This window comes from Microtus pennsylvanicus, chromosome X (genome assembly GCF_037038515.1).
Source record: "Microtus pennsylvanicus isolate mMicPen1 chromosome X, mMicPen1.hap1, whole genome shotgun sequence".
NCBI lineage: Eukaryota > Metazoa > Chordata > Mammalia > Rodentia > Cricetidae > Microtus > Microtus pennsylvanicus.
In genome coordinates, this window is record NC_134601.1 from 132,082,482 (window position 1) to 132,099,897 (window position 17,416).

Sequence of the window (17,416 nt, forward strand, 5' to 3'; positions counted from 1 at the left end):
AGAAATCTCATTTGGAACTGTGTGTTCAAGATCTCTCTCTCTCTCTCTCTCTCTCTCTCTCTCTCTCTCTCTCTCTCTCTCTCTCATACTCTCATACTCTCATATCTGGCTGAGGGTCCCTGTACTTATTTCCATCTGCAGCAAGAGTGCAAGAGGAAGTTTCTCTGATGATGGAATTCAAGCTAAAACCTTAGGTTTTGTGTGTGTTCAAGATCTCTCTCTCTCTCTCCCTCCCTTCCTCCCTCCCTCCCTCCCTCCCTCCCTCCCTCCCTCCCTCCCTCCCCCCTCTCTCTCCATAATATCTGGCTGAGGGTCCCTGTACTTGTTTCCATCTGCTGCAAGAGGAAGTTCTCTGATGATGGAATTCAGGCTAAAATCTTAGGTTTTGTGCTCCTGTTTCCTTCACTATTACCTAGAGATAGTATCCCACAAGATCATCCCAACTGTATATTAATGGGGATGGTAACTATTTGTGCCCAAGTCAAGCATGTTCTGAGCTTTCTGTCCTTGTAGAAGTTTATTGTTTATATCAACTGTGAGGTTATTTTTGTCCTACAGCACGTCTGATTCTTGTTATGGATCATCAGCTAATGGCATTGCTTTCCCTTACATAGAAGTGCCTGGACTAGGCTGTTATTTTGTGTCATCTAGTGTGCAATGAAGCATCTTTTAATTTTGGCTTTCATGTAGCAGCAATCTTGGTCCACTTGGATATCACACTGACAACCCTTTTTTTCTACCGTGCATTACATAACCTGGACTTCCTCAAAAAGGGCTTTAAAAACTCCCTTTCTTCTCAACTCTTCCTGGGCTTCTTAACCTCAACAAATAAGCCCTCAAAGGAGTAGGATTCCCTATGTGATGTTCCATTCGAGGGGAATCTTCTTCTGTGTTTCTCGGTCACAGAATCTTAGTGGTGGTATTGTGGTTAATCCACTCCAGCCTCCCAGTCAAGCTAGAAAGCTTTTCTCCAGCAAGCAGATGGTGACCTTCTGCGGTGGCCTTTGACAGTGCTGCTGCGCATTCATTCCTGCATTCATTGATTCCATCAAGGGGCTCCGATTAATTGTCAAGACCTCCAATTACCCACTTTTCTCTACTTAGTCTTTAATAAGTTCCTTTAGGGTATAGCTCAAATCAAGTATTACCTTCTATTACTTCTCAAATGGTCTCTTCCCACTTCCCCAAGTTAATTACTTCCTGGACAGTAAAGTAGGAACTCACACAGTAGTTATTAAACATAAGCATGCATCAGGAATAATTTATTAAAACACAGCGTTTTGGGCCCCACCCTCAGAGGTTTTGACTCAGCACACCTGGGTGAGAAGCATTTCTGAGAAGTTCCCTAATGCTTTCTATACTGCTAGTCCTCTGAACATGCCCTATCATTTACTGCGCGATCTTAGACAAGTTATTTAATGTGTTTCTATTCCTCATTTTCCCACTGTTACTAAAGTTTCTTTAACAAAACATGTAATACAGAAATGTGCATGACTCAGTTTTGATGACCTAGGAAAGCAGGCCCTAATGAAGCTTCTGCCATGACACTATTTTATTGTATGACCACCATTCTGCTATTATTCTGCTGTCTACCAGCTGCCATGTCCACAAACTCGGTGATCATATCACAGCGTTCATAAAGACAGCAAATCCTCACAGTATCTCCTAGACGTGTTTGCTACCACGTAGTGTTGAGAACTCATTCTCCATAACCTTCTTCAAGCAGGAAGGGTGGGCCTAGCTCATGGTGTCATTTGTCACTTCTTTCTACAGATGTAGAAATGCTCAGGTCCATTACAAAGGTTAAATTTATTTAAACATCAGTAAAGATGACTTTTAATAGTATAGGAAAGGCAACAGGAAGCAGGACTTACGCCAATTTAGCATCCTTCTGTGGCGCGAAGACAGTGAACAGCAGTGAGACTAGTGGTCCCCTGGCTTAGGCGACTGGATTAGTGCAGCCGAACAAAAGCATGAGCTCTTCTTAAGAGGCTCTTCAGGGTGTTGACTCATATCCTAAAGCCCCTGTGCTCTTTCCCACTTGAATCTGCCAAGTTAAGTCTCTATTGTTCTATCACAGCGTAATTTATGTCCTTGAGCCTGAACATGAAGACAAAGGTGCACACTTACCCACCTGTTTACTCTGACTCATATGGCAGTTGAGGCCATTTTCTGCTCTTGATTTTCATCATCCAGTAGCTCTTTCTCGACTCTGGGGTACTTCATACTTTACAGGCCAGGTTTCTGTGCTCTCATCTGAACTACAGAATAAACTTGTGAAATGGTACAGGACATCGGCCACTTCAAAGCAACCTTATGAGTCAGCCTGGATACCTGAGTATGAATCTATCATTTCTGCAGCCCAGATCACGATGCATTCATCTTTGCAACATGCTGCTATTATTCATACGAGAAGATGCACCCTTAGAGAACTTAAGATGTTCCTGTAGTTTAATGAATTAACTGGGGAGGGGGCAATCAACTGTAGCATACAGCTACCTGTCTCTCACATAGAAATATACTACAAGGTATAGTATAGTATACTGTGCCCAAAGTTGCAAGACGATTTTAGAACAATCATTTCCATTCTGCTCTCATGGTTATTTAACTTGTAAGTAATATTAACATAATTTTCATTTTCCTATTTCTTTTTTTTAATTTTTATTTATTTTTTATTGAGAAAAGGAAGAAAAAAAACAAGTTTCCACCTCCTCCCAGCCTCCCATTTCCCTCCCCCTCCTCCCACCCTTCTCCCCCTCCTCACCCCCTTCTCCCTCTCCTCCCACTCCTCTCCCCCTCCCTCTCCAGTTCAAAGAGCAGTCAGGGTTCCTTGCCCTGTGGTAAGTCCTAGGTCCTCCCCCCTCTGTCCATATCTAGGAAGGTGAACATCCAAACTGGCTAGGCTCCCACAAAGCCAGCACATTGCGTAGGATCAAAACCTCGTGCCATTGTCCTTGGTTTCTCATCAGCCCTCATTGTTCGCTATGTTTAGAGAGTCCAGTTTTAACCCATGCTTTTTTAGTCACAGTCCAGCTGGCCTTGGTGAGCTCCCAGTAGATCAGCTCCACTGTCTCAGTGGGTGGGTGCACTCCTCGTGGTCCCGACTTCTTTGCTCATGTTCTCCCTCCTTCTGCTCCTCATTGGGACCTTGGGAGCTCAGTCCAGTGCTCCAGTGTGGGTCTCTGTCTCTATCTCCATCCATCACCAGATGAAGGTTCTATGATGATATGCAAGATATTCATCAGTATTGCTATAGGCTAGGGTCATTTCAGGTTCCCTATCCTCAGCTGCCCAAGGAACTAACTGGGGACCTCGGCTTGGGCTCCTGGGAGCCACTCTAGGTTCAAGTCTCTTGCCAACCCTAAGGTGGCTCCCTTAACTAAAGTCGACCAACGGAATCATATAGAAGACCCGAATTTTAACCCACAAACCTATGAACACCTCATTTTTGATAAAGGAGCCAAAAGTATACAATGGAAGAAAGAAAGCATCTTCAACAAATGGTGCTGGCAGAACTGGATGTCAACCTGTAGAAGAATGAAAATAGACCCATATCTATCTCCATGCACAAAACTCAAGTCCAAATGGATTAAAGACCTCACTATCAGTCAACACATTGAACCTAATAGAAGAGAAAGTGGGAAGTACCCTACAACAGATGGGCACAGGAGATCGCTTCCTATGTGTAACCCCAACAGCACAGACATTAAGGGCAACATTGAATAAATGGGACCTACTAAAACTGAGAAGCTTCTGTAAAGCAAAGGACACTGTCACCAAGACAAAAAGGCAACCTACTGACTGGGAGAAGATCTTCACCAACCCCACAACAGACAAAGGTCTGATCTCCAAAATATATAGAGAACTCAGGAAACTAGATTTTAAAATGCTAAATAACCCAATTAAAAATGGGCCACTGAACTGAACAGAGAATTCTCAGCAGAGGAAGTTCAAATGGCCAAAAGACACTTAAGGTCATGCTCAACCTCCTTAGTGATCAGGGAAATGCAAATCAAAACAACTTTGAGATATCTTACACCTGTCAGAATGGCTAAAATAAAAAACTCCAATGATAGCCTTTGCTGGAGAGGCTGTGGAGGAAGGGGTACCCTCATCCATTGCTGGTGGGAATGCAATCTTGTGCAACCACTTTGGAAATCAGTGTTTCGGTTTCTCAGGAAATTCGGGATCAACCTACCCCTGGACCCAGCAATACCACTCCTGGGAATATACCCAAGAGATGCCCTATCATATGACAAGAGCATTTGTTCAACCATGTTCATAGCAGTATTATTTGTAATAGCCAGAACCTGGAAACAACCTAGATGCCCCTCAATGGAAGAATGGATGAAGAAAGTGTGAAATATCTACACATTAGAGTACTACGCTGCAGTAAAAAACAATGACTTCTCGAATTTTGCATACAGATGGATGGAAATAGAAAACACTATTCTGAGTGAGGTAGCCCAGACCCAAAAAGATGAATATGGGATGTACTCACTCATAATTGGTTTCTAGCCATAAATAAGGGTCACGGAGTCTACAATTGGTGATCCTAAAGAAACTAAGTAAGAAGGTGTACCAAAGGAAAAACATATAGTTATCCTTTTGGCTATGGGAAGTAGACAAAATTGCCGGGGAGAAAATTGGGATCTTGGGGGTGGGGTGGGATGGGGGTAAGGGGAGACGGGGAGAGAAAAGGGAGAAGGGGAGGATGGGGGGAACTAGGGGAAAAAGGAGGATTGGGATAAAAGAAGGTTGGATAGGGGAGCACGGAAGCACAATTCCTATTTCTTAATTCTCTACTGGAAAATATATTTACATAGGCCAATAGTTTTCTTTAAAAATAATGCAAATTCTTTGTAGGAAAATCTTGCATCTCTGATTTCAGTTTCCTATATCCCTCTCCTCAGTTAGTGAATTAGTTACTTTTCTCATTGCTCTGAACATATGCTTCACAAGAGGCAACTTAAAGTAAGAAGGATGTATTTCGCAGTTTGAAAAAATACAGTCTAGTTCATCATGGTGGGAAAAGTGTGGCAGCAAGTGACTCCATAGTGGCAGCAACATATGAGCTTGCGCACTTCAGTGCAGATCAAGAATCAGAGAGATGGGGGCTTGAACTTTACCTTTATTAAAATAAGAATCATATTTTGTTCACCAATATAAATAAGAACTGGCACAGAGAACATCCTCAATGCATATTTGTTGAATGAATGAATGCATGCATGCATGAATGAATGAATTAATGTGGAAAAACTGCTATTATGATACCATTTTACCTTTCATTAAAAATTGTTGATAATGGTATTTCATTTGTTTATGGGAGATAATTATATCCAAGTTATACTGCTAAGGAAAGATAATCGATTTCCCTTGTAGTTGCCAGTTGAAAATGTGCAGAACTGCTTAGAATGCCTTCCGAACCACCAGTCAATTAGTGGGAGCTGCCTTCGATTTTGCCAGGCACAACACTGTTTTTAAAAGTTCAGCATCCCTACCCATCTTACATAAGAGTGAGTCTCTGTAAAATGTGATGTAGGTCATATCTTATCTCGTCTCAATTGCGCTTTTTCTTTTTCTTTTTTGTGTCTATCAGGCCAATTAGTGGTATCGCCTGACTTCTGGAGCCTCGATTGGCCATTGACTTGTTCCTGCCCCTTGCTTGTCTTCGTCAACTCCAAAAGTGGAGATCATCAAGGAATCGTCTTCCTCCGAAAATTCAAGCAGTATCTTAATCCGTCTCAAGTATTTGACCTGGCGAAGGGTGGACCTGAAGCAGGGTAAGTATGGGCTAAAGAGGTATGGTTGGGTTTACACAACAGTCTACTACCAATTCACATTCTAGGCTAGAATGATTAGTTTTTGTACCCCGGCAGATACACAAATATATGACTCTTTCCCAGAAATCACTTCAGTCTCTATTCCTGCTCCCACACTTGCTTCACTTTTTCTGACTGGCAAAACAGAAAACTATGCCCTCTGACATCAGAGGACGAAGAAAAGGGATTTCACTACAGACCTATTTTACTATGGGATCTTGTGCCAATTCAGTGCTGGTTTTTGGGAGCCACTAACAACCATGCAAAGTATTCTTCTTGAGACTCAGCATACGACTAGATTATTAGTGGCTTCCAGAGCAAAGCTAAGCATAAAATAAGATGGGTCGAGGCAAGATCTCATTTCTGAGATTGCCTTGTGAAGCTGTGGTCCCAAATCAACAGAGAGTACGAGGCTAATGGAAAGAGAAGGCAGAGTGGCCCGTTAGCAGGGTGCTAAACAGGAGTTCTTAGGTCCTGATAGACTGGGAGAAACAGAAATTCCAATTCGTCATGAAATGATTTCCCTTTCCCCTTCTTCCTTGCAGGATCTGTATGTTCAAGAACTTTAGTCGTTTTCGCGTGCTGGTTTGTGGTGGAGATGGCAGCGTGAGCTGGGTCTTATCCACGATTGACGCCTTTGACGTGCATGATAGGGTGAGTGTCTGGCTGAGTCCGTTTAACTGTTGCTAGAAAGAATGGGGATGTGGAGCTGTCTAGTCCAAGAAGTCCCAAGTCTGCACTCATCCAATCTATAAATGTGTCTTTTACAAGCTTAATGGTTAACTTGACCAATCTAAACATGTTCTTCCCGTTATTAGAATGGGGTCCAATTCCTTTGAGAAAATATCATTCAACTCCAAATACCCTCTTGTTTCTCTTGCTATAAAGCAGTTCTTTAAAAACCCCTGGCTGTAAGGCCAATTCCTGCCCATTCCTTCCCAAAGAGCACCCTCAAAGTCCTTCAGCGAGTGGAACATGGTGGAAGGACCATCTGAAAGAGCGTCTCTATTTTTCTTGCAGTGTCAGCTGGCAGTCATCCCGCTTGGAACTGGTAACGATCTCGCTCGGGTCCTTGGCTGGGGATCGTTCTGGAATAAAAACAAGTCTGTACTGGATATTCTCAGCAGAATAGAGCAGGCTAACGTGAGAATTCTAGACAGGTGAGTGACTAAAAGGCCGTGTCCTTGCGCCTCTTCTATTTATATCATCTTAGTCCTGAACCCAGCTCCCTTGTGATGGAAGGGCGGGCTCACTTGGAAGGTCTTGTCCATTGAGAAACCAGAGAGCCATGTAGCCCTGCAATATTGTAGAAGCCCCACTTCCCCCCTGAAAGATCATAGAGCAGGGGCTTTGTGGACAGGTTTCAAGGGTTTGCTGAGTGTCCTTCAAAGTGCATAGTCAGTTGTCCAGTGGAAGCATACTGACTCTTGAGAAATCATCTATAGTATTAGCAGGCCCTCAGAGAAACTTTAAAAGGGGAGCAGGGGAGGAGATTCAGTGCCAGCTGGCTTATATTTTCTCTGCTCCAGATATTTTTTATCATCATCCTATAATCTGAGAAATAGGACTATAAGTCAGGTGTGGGGTTTCAAGATACAAATCTGGGGCCATTACAAGGATTCTTATTCCTTAGTTCTTGGGCAAGGATCTAGCATAAATACTCCATAAAAATATTTCTTGAGCTCATGATGCTACCTCTGGTTAACAAACACTGATTTCTGAGATTTCTGAGAAAAATTCCTTCCATCATACTCACCTAGGGATGTCGTGAAACAGAACCCCCTCTTATGTATGCTTTGAGGTTATGTATACTGCTTGAGTTCACCCTACAGGCCACTTCCCCAAGCACATGAATGCTTTGACTTCTTTCTTGAACTCTGATTTCACTTGTAATTAGCAGAGACCTAAATAACATTTGTGTTTAAATTTCATTTTAGATGGAGCGTGATGATCCGTGAGAACCCCAAACAATTCCCACTGCTAAAAGGACAGGTGAAAATGGACATACCAAGATTTGAGGTGATTATTGTTCAGCTATAACTTAGAGCAATCACTTTAGCACAAGTGAAATATGAAGAAAAGCCTAGAAAGAATATGAAGTACGTCTATGGACTCCATGAGGCTGAGCTCTCTGAGGACAGGAGATATCAGTCAGCAGCTATTCACTGCAAATACATTTGGCATTAGGGAAATGAGTCACTTTAGTTATTCATTCATTCATTCAAAATTGTTTGTGGAATAACTACTGTATATGAGGTACTGTATTAGGAAATGTTCTTACACGTTAGTAGCTAGAGAAAAATTATATAGCCCCTGTTGCGCAGAGCCCAGAGGCTATTTAAAGGTAGACAAGGTAACATTTTAATAAAGTGCTACATGTGAGATGTCATGGAAAACATACAGAATGAGTCTCATTTCAACTTAGACCTGAGAAATAACAATAACCAGGAGAAAAATGACAAAGGAGGCCTGTCTTAGTCTTTGCTCTATTGCTAAAGAGATGCCATGACCACAGCACCTCTTAGAAAATTTGGGACTGACTTATAGTTTCAGAAGTTTAGCCAATTATTGTCATGGTGGCGCACAGGCAGACGTGGAGCTGGAGAAGGAGCTGAGAGTTCTACATGTTGATGCTCAGGCAGCAGGAAGAGACAGTGGGCATGGCTTGGGCCTCTGAAACCTTATAGCCCACGCCCAGTGACATACTTCCCCCAACAAGGCCACACCTTGTAGTAATAGGAGTGGCGGGGCTGCGTCCCCAGCACCCCGGCCGCCTACTAGCTTATGCCCCGAAATAATTACACGGACACTGTATTTTTTTAAACACTGCTTGGCCCATTATATCTAGCCTCTTCTCGGCTAACTCTCGCACCTGGACTAGCCCATTTCTAATAATGTGTAGCACCGAGGTGCGCTTACCGGGAAGATTCTAGCCTACATCCATCCTGGGTCGGAGCTTCATAGCGTGTCTGTCTGGGAGCGAGGAGCATGGCGTCTCTCCAGAGAGCAGAGCTGTCGAGTCTGAGCTCACTTCCTCTTCCTCCCAGCATTCTGTTCTGTTTACTCCTCCCACCTATGTTTTAACCTATGAGGCCAAGCAGTTTCTTTATTACTTAACCAATGACCTTCCTCCATCAACACCTCCTAATTCTTTCAAACAGTGCTACTCCTTAATCACTTAAATATATGAACCCATGGTGGCCATTCTTCCTCAAACCATCACAAGACCTGTTTTTATGCTGTCCCAAAGACAATAAAGGCTGTATAATATTAACAAAACTGAAACATGTTCATAATGTCCAGGGCATGTTGATCAAGGATGGAACATACAAAATGAGAGACTAGAGAAATAATCAACCCAAGAAAGGCTAATTAATAAAGCACAGTAGAAAATTTGGATTTTAATCCTGAGAGTAATGAGAATTCTAGAAGAGTTTGGGGGAATGTGTTTGTGTGTGTAGGGGGTAGATGTCCATGTGCACAGCATACAATTGTGTTCAGAGACCAGAGGATGAATTCTGGTTTGTGGTCCTTGGCACCTTCCATCTTTCTGTTAGAGTCTTTCATTGGCCTGGAACATCACAGCCTAGGAAGGCCAGCTAGCTGACAAGATTCTGGGGCTCTGCCTGTCTCTGACTCCTATCTCATGTACATCACTGGGATTACTATGCTAGGCTTTTTTTATGTGGGTTCTGGGGACTCAAACTCAAGTCTTCATTCTTTTGGTGCAAGTGCTCTATCAACGGAGCCATCTCCCAGCCATCTTTTCCCCCCTTACTTAATACAGAAATTTCCAAACACGTTAGGAAGCTGAAATGTGAGTGTCCACCACTAACATCTCATTAAGTTTGCTCAGCCATCATTGAGCTGTAGCCCGGGGTGTGTGAGGAGGCAACACAATGATTAAAGGTCAGAGGCAAGGAGCAAAACTGGGAGGTGCTGACATTATTCAGACTAGAGATGATCCTGATTTAGGTTTGTGACTCAGTAAACCTTGAAAGATACTGAAAACATATAAGTATATGCACTTGGTAGATGCTTGAACTTGGCAGTGATAGGCAGGGCTAAAACTTATAATTAGGAATACAGACTCAAGAGTCAGGCTACCTGAAATCAAATCTAAGTAGTGCTACTGATTAATTCCTTTCCCGTGCCTCAGTTTTCTCTTCTGTGAAATGGGCATAAAATCAATCTTTACCTCTCAGCGTAGATATTGAGAGTACATAAAAATGATAAGTACATATAACTTAGAACACAATCAGTCACATATTCAGTACTACATGAGTGGATACTGTATTCTTAGTAACCTTCTTGAAAAGGTAAACTTCTGGTATTGGAAAGTTATGAATCAGAATTACAGATTTATTATTTACTATCTGTAGAATATGACATTTTACAGAGAGTGCCTCTCATTTTTAGAATGATTTGAGACTCAAAATAATTTATTTCCAGAAAGGCAGTTGAGTTTCTGGTAAAGATGTTGGGGGTGGGCTTGTGAAGAGATGGGGTATGGTAAGTCACAGAGCTCAGCTTCAGAATCTGACCCCTCTGTCTACCCCTAGGCTGCTGCCATCCGCCATTTAGAGGATGCAAACAATGAGCTGAACAGAATCCTGAAGTCCAACTATGAGACCGAGGTTGTCATCTCCTGTAGGTAAGTCTTCCTTTGCTTCTCATCCTCTGGGGTGTCCTAGGCTGTTCTAAGGTGATGCGATATGAGGCTCACTTTGAAAGTCTGAGGTTTCAAGGCCAAGGAAAGTATGTATTTGCCTTTTCTAATCATTTTCACTCAACTCTGATTTCCTGAGTCGAATGTTAAAGGTAAAAAAATATGAGGCTGGAGGGAGGAGTCATGCTGCTTAAAAAATCAGGCAAAATTGCGAGCAGCTATTTGGAAAGAAGGCAACTGAAGGCACACAAAACATTCTAGATAATCCAACAGCACAGACACCTGAGCTGGCTCTGGAAAAGGTCTCTTCAGTGCTTGAGGGTACCTGCTTGCTTGTTTGCTTTTTATTTTCAAATTTGTATTATTTGCCAATTTAAGCTCTATTCATTTTTATAGGTTACATATCTACCCAGTACAAAATCAAAAGCACAAGTGTCGCCCATGAATGCCTTTGGGAATGTCAAAACTCTTTGTGGCTGGGTATCCCTGTAGTTTAATTCTTCCCAAACTTTAGCAATCATTTTAAATGTACAATAGCATATAATGCTTGTCACCTTATAAAAATGTTTGATTCATTGAACACCATATCTTAAAAATCATTCCTTGTCCACACATCAGGATTTTTCTTATTAAAATATTAGTTTTGAAAATTTCATGTGTATTTATACAATGAAACGTAACTATATCTACCCTCCTTTCACTCAGTCATAGACTTTCACATATTCCCCATACTACCCCAAATATATATCTTTCTTTTTTGATAACCCACTATTTCAGTTAATGCTACCCACATATGCATGGGTGTGTGACCAACCTCTAGAGTATGGGACACCTATCAGTGGCCATGTCCTCAAAAGCAGTGATTGTCCCTCCTTCAGCAACTGCTTTACTACCAATAGCATCTCAGTAGGGGGTGGGCCATGGCCATCATCTACCCCGTCTATGCTGGGATTTTGGCCGGCTTGAGCTTCTAAAGGTAACCACAGCCACTGTGAGCGCCTAAATACAGAGGCCACGTCCTGCCCAAAAGACAGCACTTGACCGCACACATCCTGCCTTTTCCTATCTTTCCACTCTTCTGCCATATCCCTGAGCTTTAGTGGTAGTAGGATTAATGTAAGTGTCTTCTTTGGCACAGTGCGATTAATCAATCTTTTATTCTCCTCACTGAATGTTGTGAGAAGACTGTGCATTAGCTTCCACTTGCTGCGAAAAGAAGCTTCTCTGACCAAGGTGGAGAGCGGCCCAGGTCTACGAGGCTTAAGCAAATATTTAGAAGGCAATTTGGCAAGATGACCATTTAGCAAACCAATAGCAGCAGGTTATACCCTAGGGCCTATGACCTTCTAACCTGTGGGCTTTTGAGAAGGCCACAGTAACAGGTGTGAAATGACTTTCTGTGGAAAATGAAAAAAAGAAAGGAATGAAATGTCTGCCCTGGCAATGCTGAAGCATGCATGGGCAGCCCGTATATGGTGGTTCTATTGAACTTGTCCATATTGGGTTTCACGGTCTAAGCTGATGAGGATGACTGATCAGGTCTCTTCCTCAAGAGGGCACCAGATCTCATTACAGATGGCTGTGAGCCACCATGTGGTTGCTGGGAATTGAACTCAGGACCTTTGGAAGAGCAAGCAGTGCTCTTAACCGCTGAGCCATCTCTCTAGCCCCACTTCCTCTGGAGAGGGCCTCAAATTCAACCAAAAATCATAGCTACCGCCATAACAGTCATACCATTTCTGCACCTGTGGGCACATTTTGCCTCACAGAATGAGACTGTAGCCTGCAGGACCCAACAGTGGATGAGATCATTGATGCCTTACCTTCCCCAGCAGCCCACCTCTTATGACACTCTGAAAGGTACCCAGCAGGAGAAAGCTTCCCAGGTGGTCTGAAATTGATTCCTCTGTGTCATGCAGCCAAAGTCTATGGTGTTCTCCCGAATAGAGTCTGACCATGTAGTTATGGTGGGTAACCAGGGGCAGTGTGATAGCTTGTGTTATTTTAGATACCTCTGGTGCTCCCTGACCAGTAAGTAACTCATAGGGAGGTAGCTCACGCCTTGCAATAAAATTTTAAATAATGAGTCTTGTCTCCCAGGAAAAACATTGTTTATCCATATAAGAGAATTCCATTGTTTCTTTTTAAAATCATGTTAATTTTTAACAAGTGGGTTTCCATATTTTTCAAACATCCTTAGGTTTGTTTAACCTACTCACTACCACATTTCTCTGTCCCATCTTTTACCCTCGTTCCCTTTTAATCTTTTAGCCCCTCTACTTCCCATATTTTACTATTTTTATATTTATTTTTGTCTTTTTTATTTTCATTTAATTATAAGATTTAAAAGTTTTTTCTTGATTTCATTCTTATTTTTAATATTTATTTATTTATTGATTGATTGATTTTACATCCTGACCAAAGTTTCCCCTCCCTCCTCTCCTCCCTGTTCCTCCTATCACCCTCCTCTGCCCTCTCCATCCACTCCTCCTCCATTTCTGTTTGGTAAAGGACAGGCCTCCCATGGCTAGAAAACAAACATGGCATATCAAGTTGTGGCAGGACTAAACACTTCTCCTGTATTAAAGTTGGACAAAGCAACTCAGTATGAGGAATAGGTTCCCAAAAAGCCATCAAAAGAGTCAGAGACAGCCCCTGTTCCTGCTGTTAGGACATCCATAACGAGGCCAAACTATACAACTGCCTCATGTATGCCTAGTGCCTATGTCAGGCCCATGCAGGATCCCTGGTTGTTGATTTAGTCTGTGTGAGCCCCTATGAGCCCAGGTTAGTTGACTCTGTAGGGTGTTTTTTTTTCTTTGTGGTTTCCTTGCCTCTCTGGCTCCTACAATCCTTCCTCCCTCTCTTCAGCAGAATTCCCTGAGCTCCACCTAAAGTTTGGTTGTAGGTTTGCATCTGCTTCCATCAGTTGGATGAAGCCTCTCTGATGGCAGTTAAGCTAGGCCTCGACCTACGAGTATAGCAGAATATCATTGCTTTGACATTTTTTTCTTCAGTTGTGTTTGGTTCTATCCTAGGTCTCTGGGCCACCCAGCCTCTAGGTCCTGGTGCCCCAGGCAGTGTCAGAGGTGGGCTCACTCTTGTGTCATGAGACTCAGGCTGGACCAGTCATTGGTTGGCCACTCCAGTCTCTTATCCCAGCCTATATGGCCATAGGTAGGACAGACTATAGGTTGAAGGCTGTGTGTCTGGGTTGGTTCCCAATTCCTGGTAGCCTTGCCAGAGCAAAGGAGATGGCCAGTTCCAGTTAAGTATTCCCTATTGCTGGGGGGCCTTAGCTGGGGTGATTCCTGGGAATTTCCCCTGCACCAAGCTTCCACCTGACCCTGAAATGATCCCCTTACTAGTCCTCTCTTTCAGTACTCTCTCCCCCAACTCATCCCAACTTGATCCCTCATGTTCTCATCCCCACCAGTCCCTAGTCCACCCACAAGATCTCTTCTATTTCTGCTTACCAGGGAGGTCCAAGTGTCCGCACTTGGGTCCTCCTTGTTACCTAGCCTCTCTGGGTGTGTGGATTGTGGCAGCTAGTATCCTCTTATGAGTGAGTACATGCCATGTTTGTCTTTCTGGGTGTCACTCAGGATGATTTTTTTTTGAGTTCCATTCATTGATTTTAGTAGCTGAGTAGTACTCCATTTTGTAAATGTACTACATTTTTTTTATCCATTCTTTGGTTGAGGGACATCTAGGTTGTTTCCAGGTTCTGGCTATTATAAATAATGCTACTATGAACATAGCTGAGCAAGTGTCCTTGTGGTATGATTGAGCATCCTTTGAGTATATGCCCAAAAGTGGTATAGCTGGGCCCTGAGGTAACTCAATTTCCAGTTTTCTGAGAAACTGCCATACTGATTTCCAAAGTGGCTGGACAAGTTTGCATTCCCACAACATCCTCTCCACCATGAGCTGTCACTTGTGTTTATAGATAGTATTAGCCATTCTGACAGGTCTAAGATAGAATCTGAGTTTTTTTGATTTGCATTTATTTCACTGATGGCTAAGAATGTTGAACATCTTCTTACATGTTTCTTTGTCATTTGGGATTCTACTGCTGAGAATTCTGTTTAGATCTGTACTTTATTATTAATTGGATTATTTGGTTTGTTGTCTAGTTTCTTGAGTTCTTTATGTATTTTGAAAATCGGCCCTCTGTTAGATGTAGAGATGCCGAAGATCTTTTCCTTTTTTGGAACCTGCTATTTTGTCCTAGACCGTGTCCTTTGTCTTACAGAAGCTTTTCAATATCTTAAGGTCCCATTTATTAATCGTCTATCTTCCTGTCTGTGCTGTTGATGTTCAGGAAGTTGTCTCCTATGCTAGTGCACTTAAAGCTATTTCTTACTTTCTTTTCTATCAGTTTCAGTGTATCTGGATTTATATTGAGATCTTGATCCACTTGGACTTGAGTTTTGTGCAGGGTGATAGATATGGATCTATTTGTATTCTTCTACATGCCAACATCCAGTTAGACCAGCATCATTTGTTAAAAATGTTTTCTTTTTTCCATTGTATAATTTTGGCTTCTTTGTTGAAAATCAGGTGTCCATAGATGTATGGCTTTATGTCTGGGCTTTGGTTTCAACTTCATTGATCAACTTGCCTTTTTTAATGCCAATATCATGTTGTGTTTATTGCTCTAAACTCTGTAGTAGAGCTTGAAAACAGGAATGGTGGTACCTCTGGAAGCTCTTTTACTATACAAGTTTTAGCTATCCTGGTGTTTTTTCCTTTTCCATATGAAGTTGAGAATTGTCCTTTCAAGTTCTGTGAAGAATTATGTTGGAATTTTGATGGAAATTGCATTGAATCTGCATATTCCTTTTGGTAGGATAGCTATTTTTACTATGTTAATCTCAGTGGTCCATGAACTTGGGAGGTCTTTCCATCTTCTTATATCTTCTCTTGAAGTTCTTGTCATACAGGTATTTCACTTGCTTGGTTAGAGTTACACCAAGATATTTTATATTATTTGTGCCTATTATGAAGGATGTTGTTTGCCAAGGGCTACTGATTTTTGTGACTTAATTTTATATCCAGCTACTTTACTGAAAGTGTTTATCAGCTTTAGGAGTTACCCAGTGGTATTTTTAGGGTTACTTATGTATACTATCATATCATCTGCAAGAAAAGATACTGTGGCTTTTTCTTTTCCAATTTTACCACCTTGATCTCCTTTTGCTGTCTTATTGCTCTAGCTAAAACTTTGAGTACTATGTTGAATAGATACTAAGAGAGTAGACAACCTGTCTTGTTCCTGATTTTAGTGAAATTGTTTTGTTGGCTGTTGGATTGCTATATATTGCTTTTATTACGTTTATGTATGTCCCTTGTATCCCTGATCTCTCCAAGACCTTTATCATGAAGGGGTTTTAAATTTTGTCAAAGGCTTTTTCAGCATTTAATGTGATGATCATGTGGGGTTTTTCTTTCAGTTTTTTTATATGATGGATTATATTGACAGATTTTCCTATGTTGAACCACCCCTAAATCTCTGGGATGAAGTCTATGATGCCTACTTGTCATGGTGGATGATCTTTTTGAAGTGTACTTGGATTCAGTTTGGCCCTGGGCTATTTTAGTTGGGAGACTTTTAACGAATACTTCTATTTTATTAGGGAATATAGTTCAAATTGTTCACCTAATTTTGGCAAGTCATGTGTAATTCTAATAGGTCTACCTTTATATGTTATTTGGCCTTTTTCTCTCTGGTGCTTTTAATATTCTTTCTTTGTTCCATGTGTTTGGTGTTTTGATTATTATGTACCAAAAAGTCTTTCTCTTCTGGTCCAATCTATTGGTGTTCTGTAAGCTTCTTGTATCTTTATAGGCATGTTTCCTTCTTTAGATTAGAAATTTTTTCTTCTATGATTGTGTTGAATATATATTTTCTAGGCCTTTGAGCTGGGTTTCTTCTCATTCCTCTATTCCTTTTATTCTTGTGTTTGGTCTTTTCATAGTATTCCAGATTTCTTCGATGTTTAGTGTCAGGAATTTTCTGGATTTAACATTTTCTTTGACCTATGTATCTATTTCTTCTTCAATGCCTGAGATTCTCTTTTCCATTCTCTTGTATTCTATTGGTGATGCTTGCATCTGTAGTTCCTGTTCACTTACCCAGATTTTCCATCTCCAGAATTCCAGTTTGTGTTTTCATTATTGCTTCTATTTCCATTTTTGGTTCCTGAACAGTATTATTCATTTCTGCCAACTATTTGTTTTTTCTTTGTTTTCTTGACATTATTTAAGAGCTTTATTGATTTCTTCCCATTTTTGATTGTCTTTTCTTCTATTTATTTGTTATTTTCTTCTCTTCTTTAAGGACTGCTATCATCATCATATGGTTTTAAGATAGTTTTCTTGTGTTTCGGCTATGTTGGAATTTTCAGGGTTTGCTGTAGTGGGATGGCTGGACTTCTGTGGTGACATGTGGCCTGGCTGTTGTTTGTGTTCTTTTTTTTATTGAAAAAAAAAAGAAATTTCCGCCTCCTCCCAGCCTCCCATTTCCCTCCCCCACCTCCCATTCTTCTCCTCCTCCCCCCACTCCTCTCCCCCTCCCTCTCCAGTTCAAAGAGCAGTCAGGGTTCCCTGCCCTGTGGAAAGTCAAAGGTCCTACCCCCTCCATCCAGGTCTAGGAAGGTGAACATCCATACTGGCTAGGCTCCCACAAAGCCAGAACATGAAGTAGGATCAAAACCCAGTGCCATTGCCTTTGGCTTCTCATCAGCCCTTATTGTCTGCCATGTTCAAAGAGTCCGGTTTTATCCCATGCTTTTTCAGTCACAGTCCAGCTGGCCTTGGTGAGCTCCCAATAGATCAGCCCCACTGTCTCAGTGGGTGGGTGCACCCCTCGTGGTCCTGACTTGTACTGCTGAGTATTTATAATGAATATAGGGTCTACTGG

General features: G+C 41.8%; 1 protein-coding gene across 1 annotated transcript in view; it reads left to right on the forward strand.

Moving 5' to 3' along the window:
• Dgkk (diacylglycerol kinase kappa) overlaps positions 1-17,416 on the forward strand; it is a 157,450-nt gene that overhangs the window by 109,946 nt on the left and 30,088 nt on the right. The window contains exons 9-13 of the mRNA XM_075958021.1: positions 5,600-5,783; positions 6,368-6,476; positions 6,843-6,982; positions 7,760-7,841; positions 10,385-10,476. Of these exons, the coding sequence (XP_075814136.1) occupies positions 5,600-5,783; positions 6,368-6,476; positions 6,843-6,982; positions 7,760-7,841; positions 10,385-10,476 (607 nt within the window). The remainder of the gene's footprint in view (positions 1-5,599; positions 5,784-6,367; positions 6,477-6,842; positions 6,983-7,759; positions 7,842-10,384; positions 10,477-17,416) is intronic.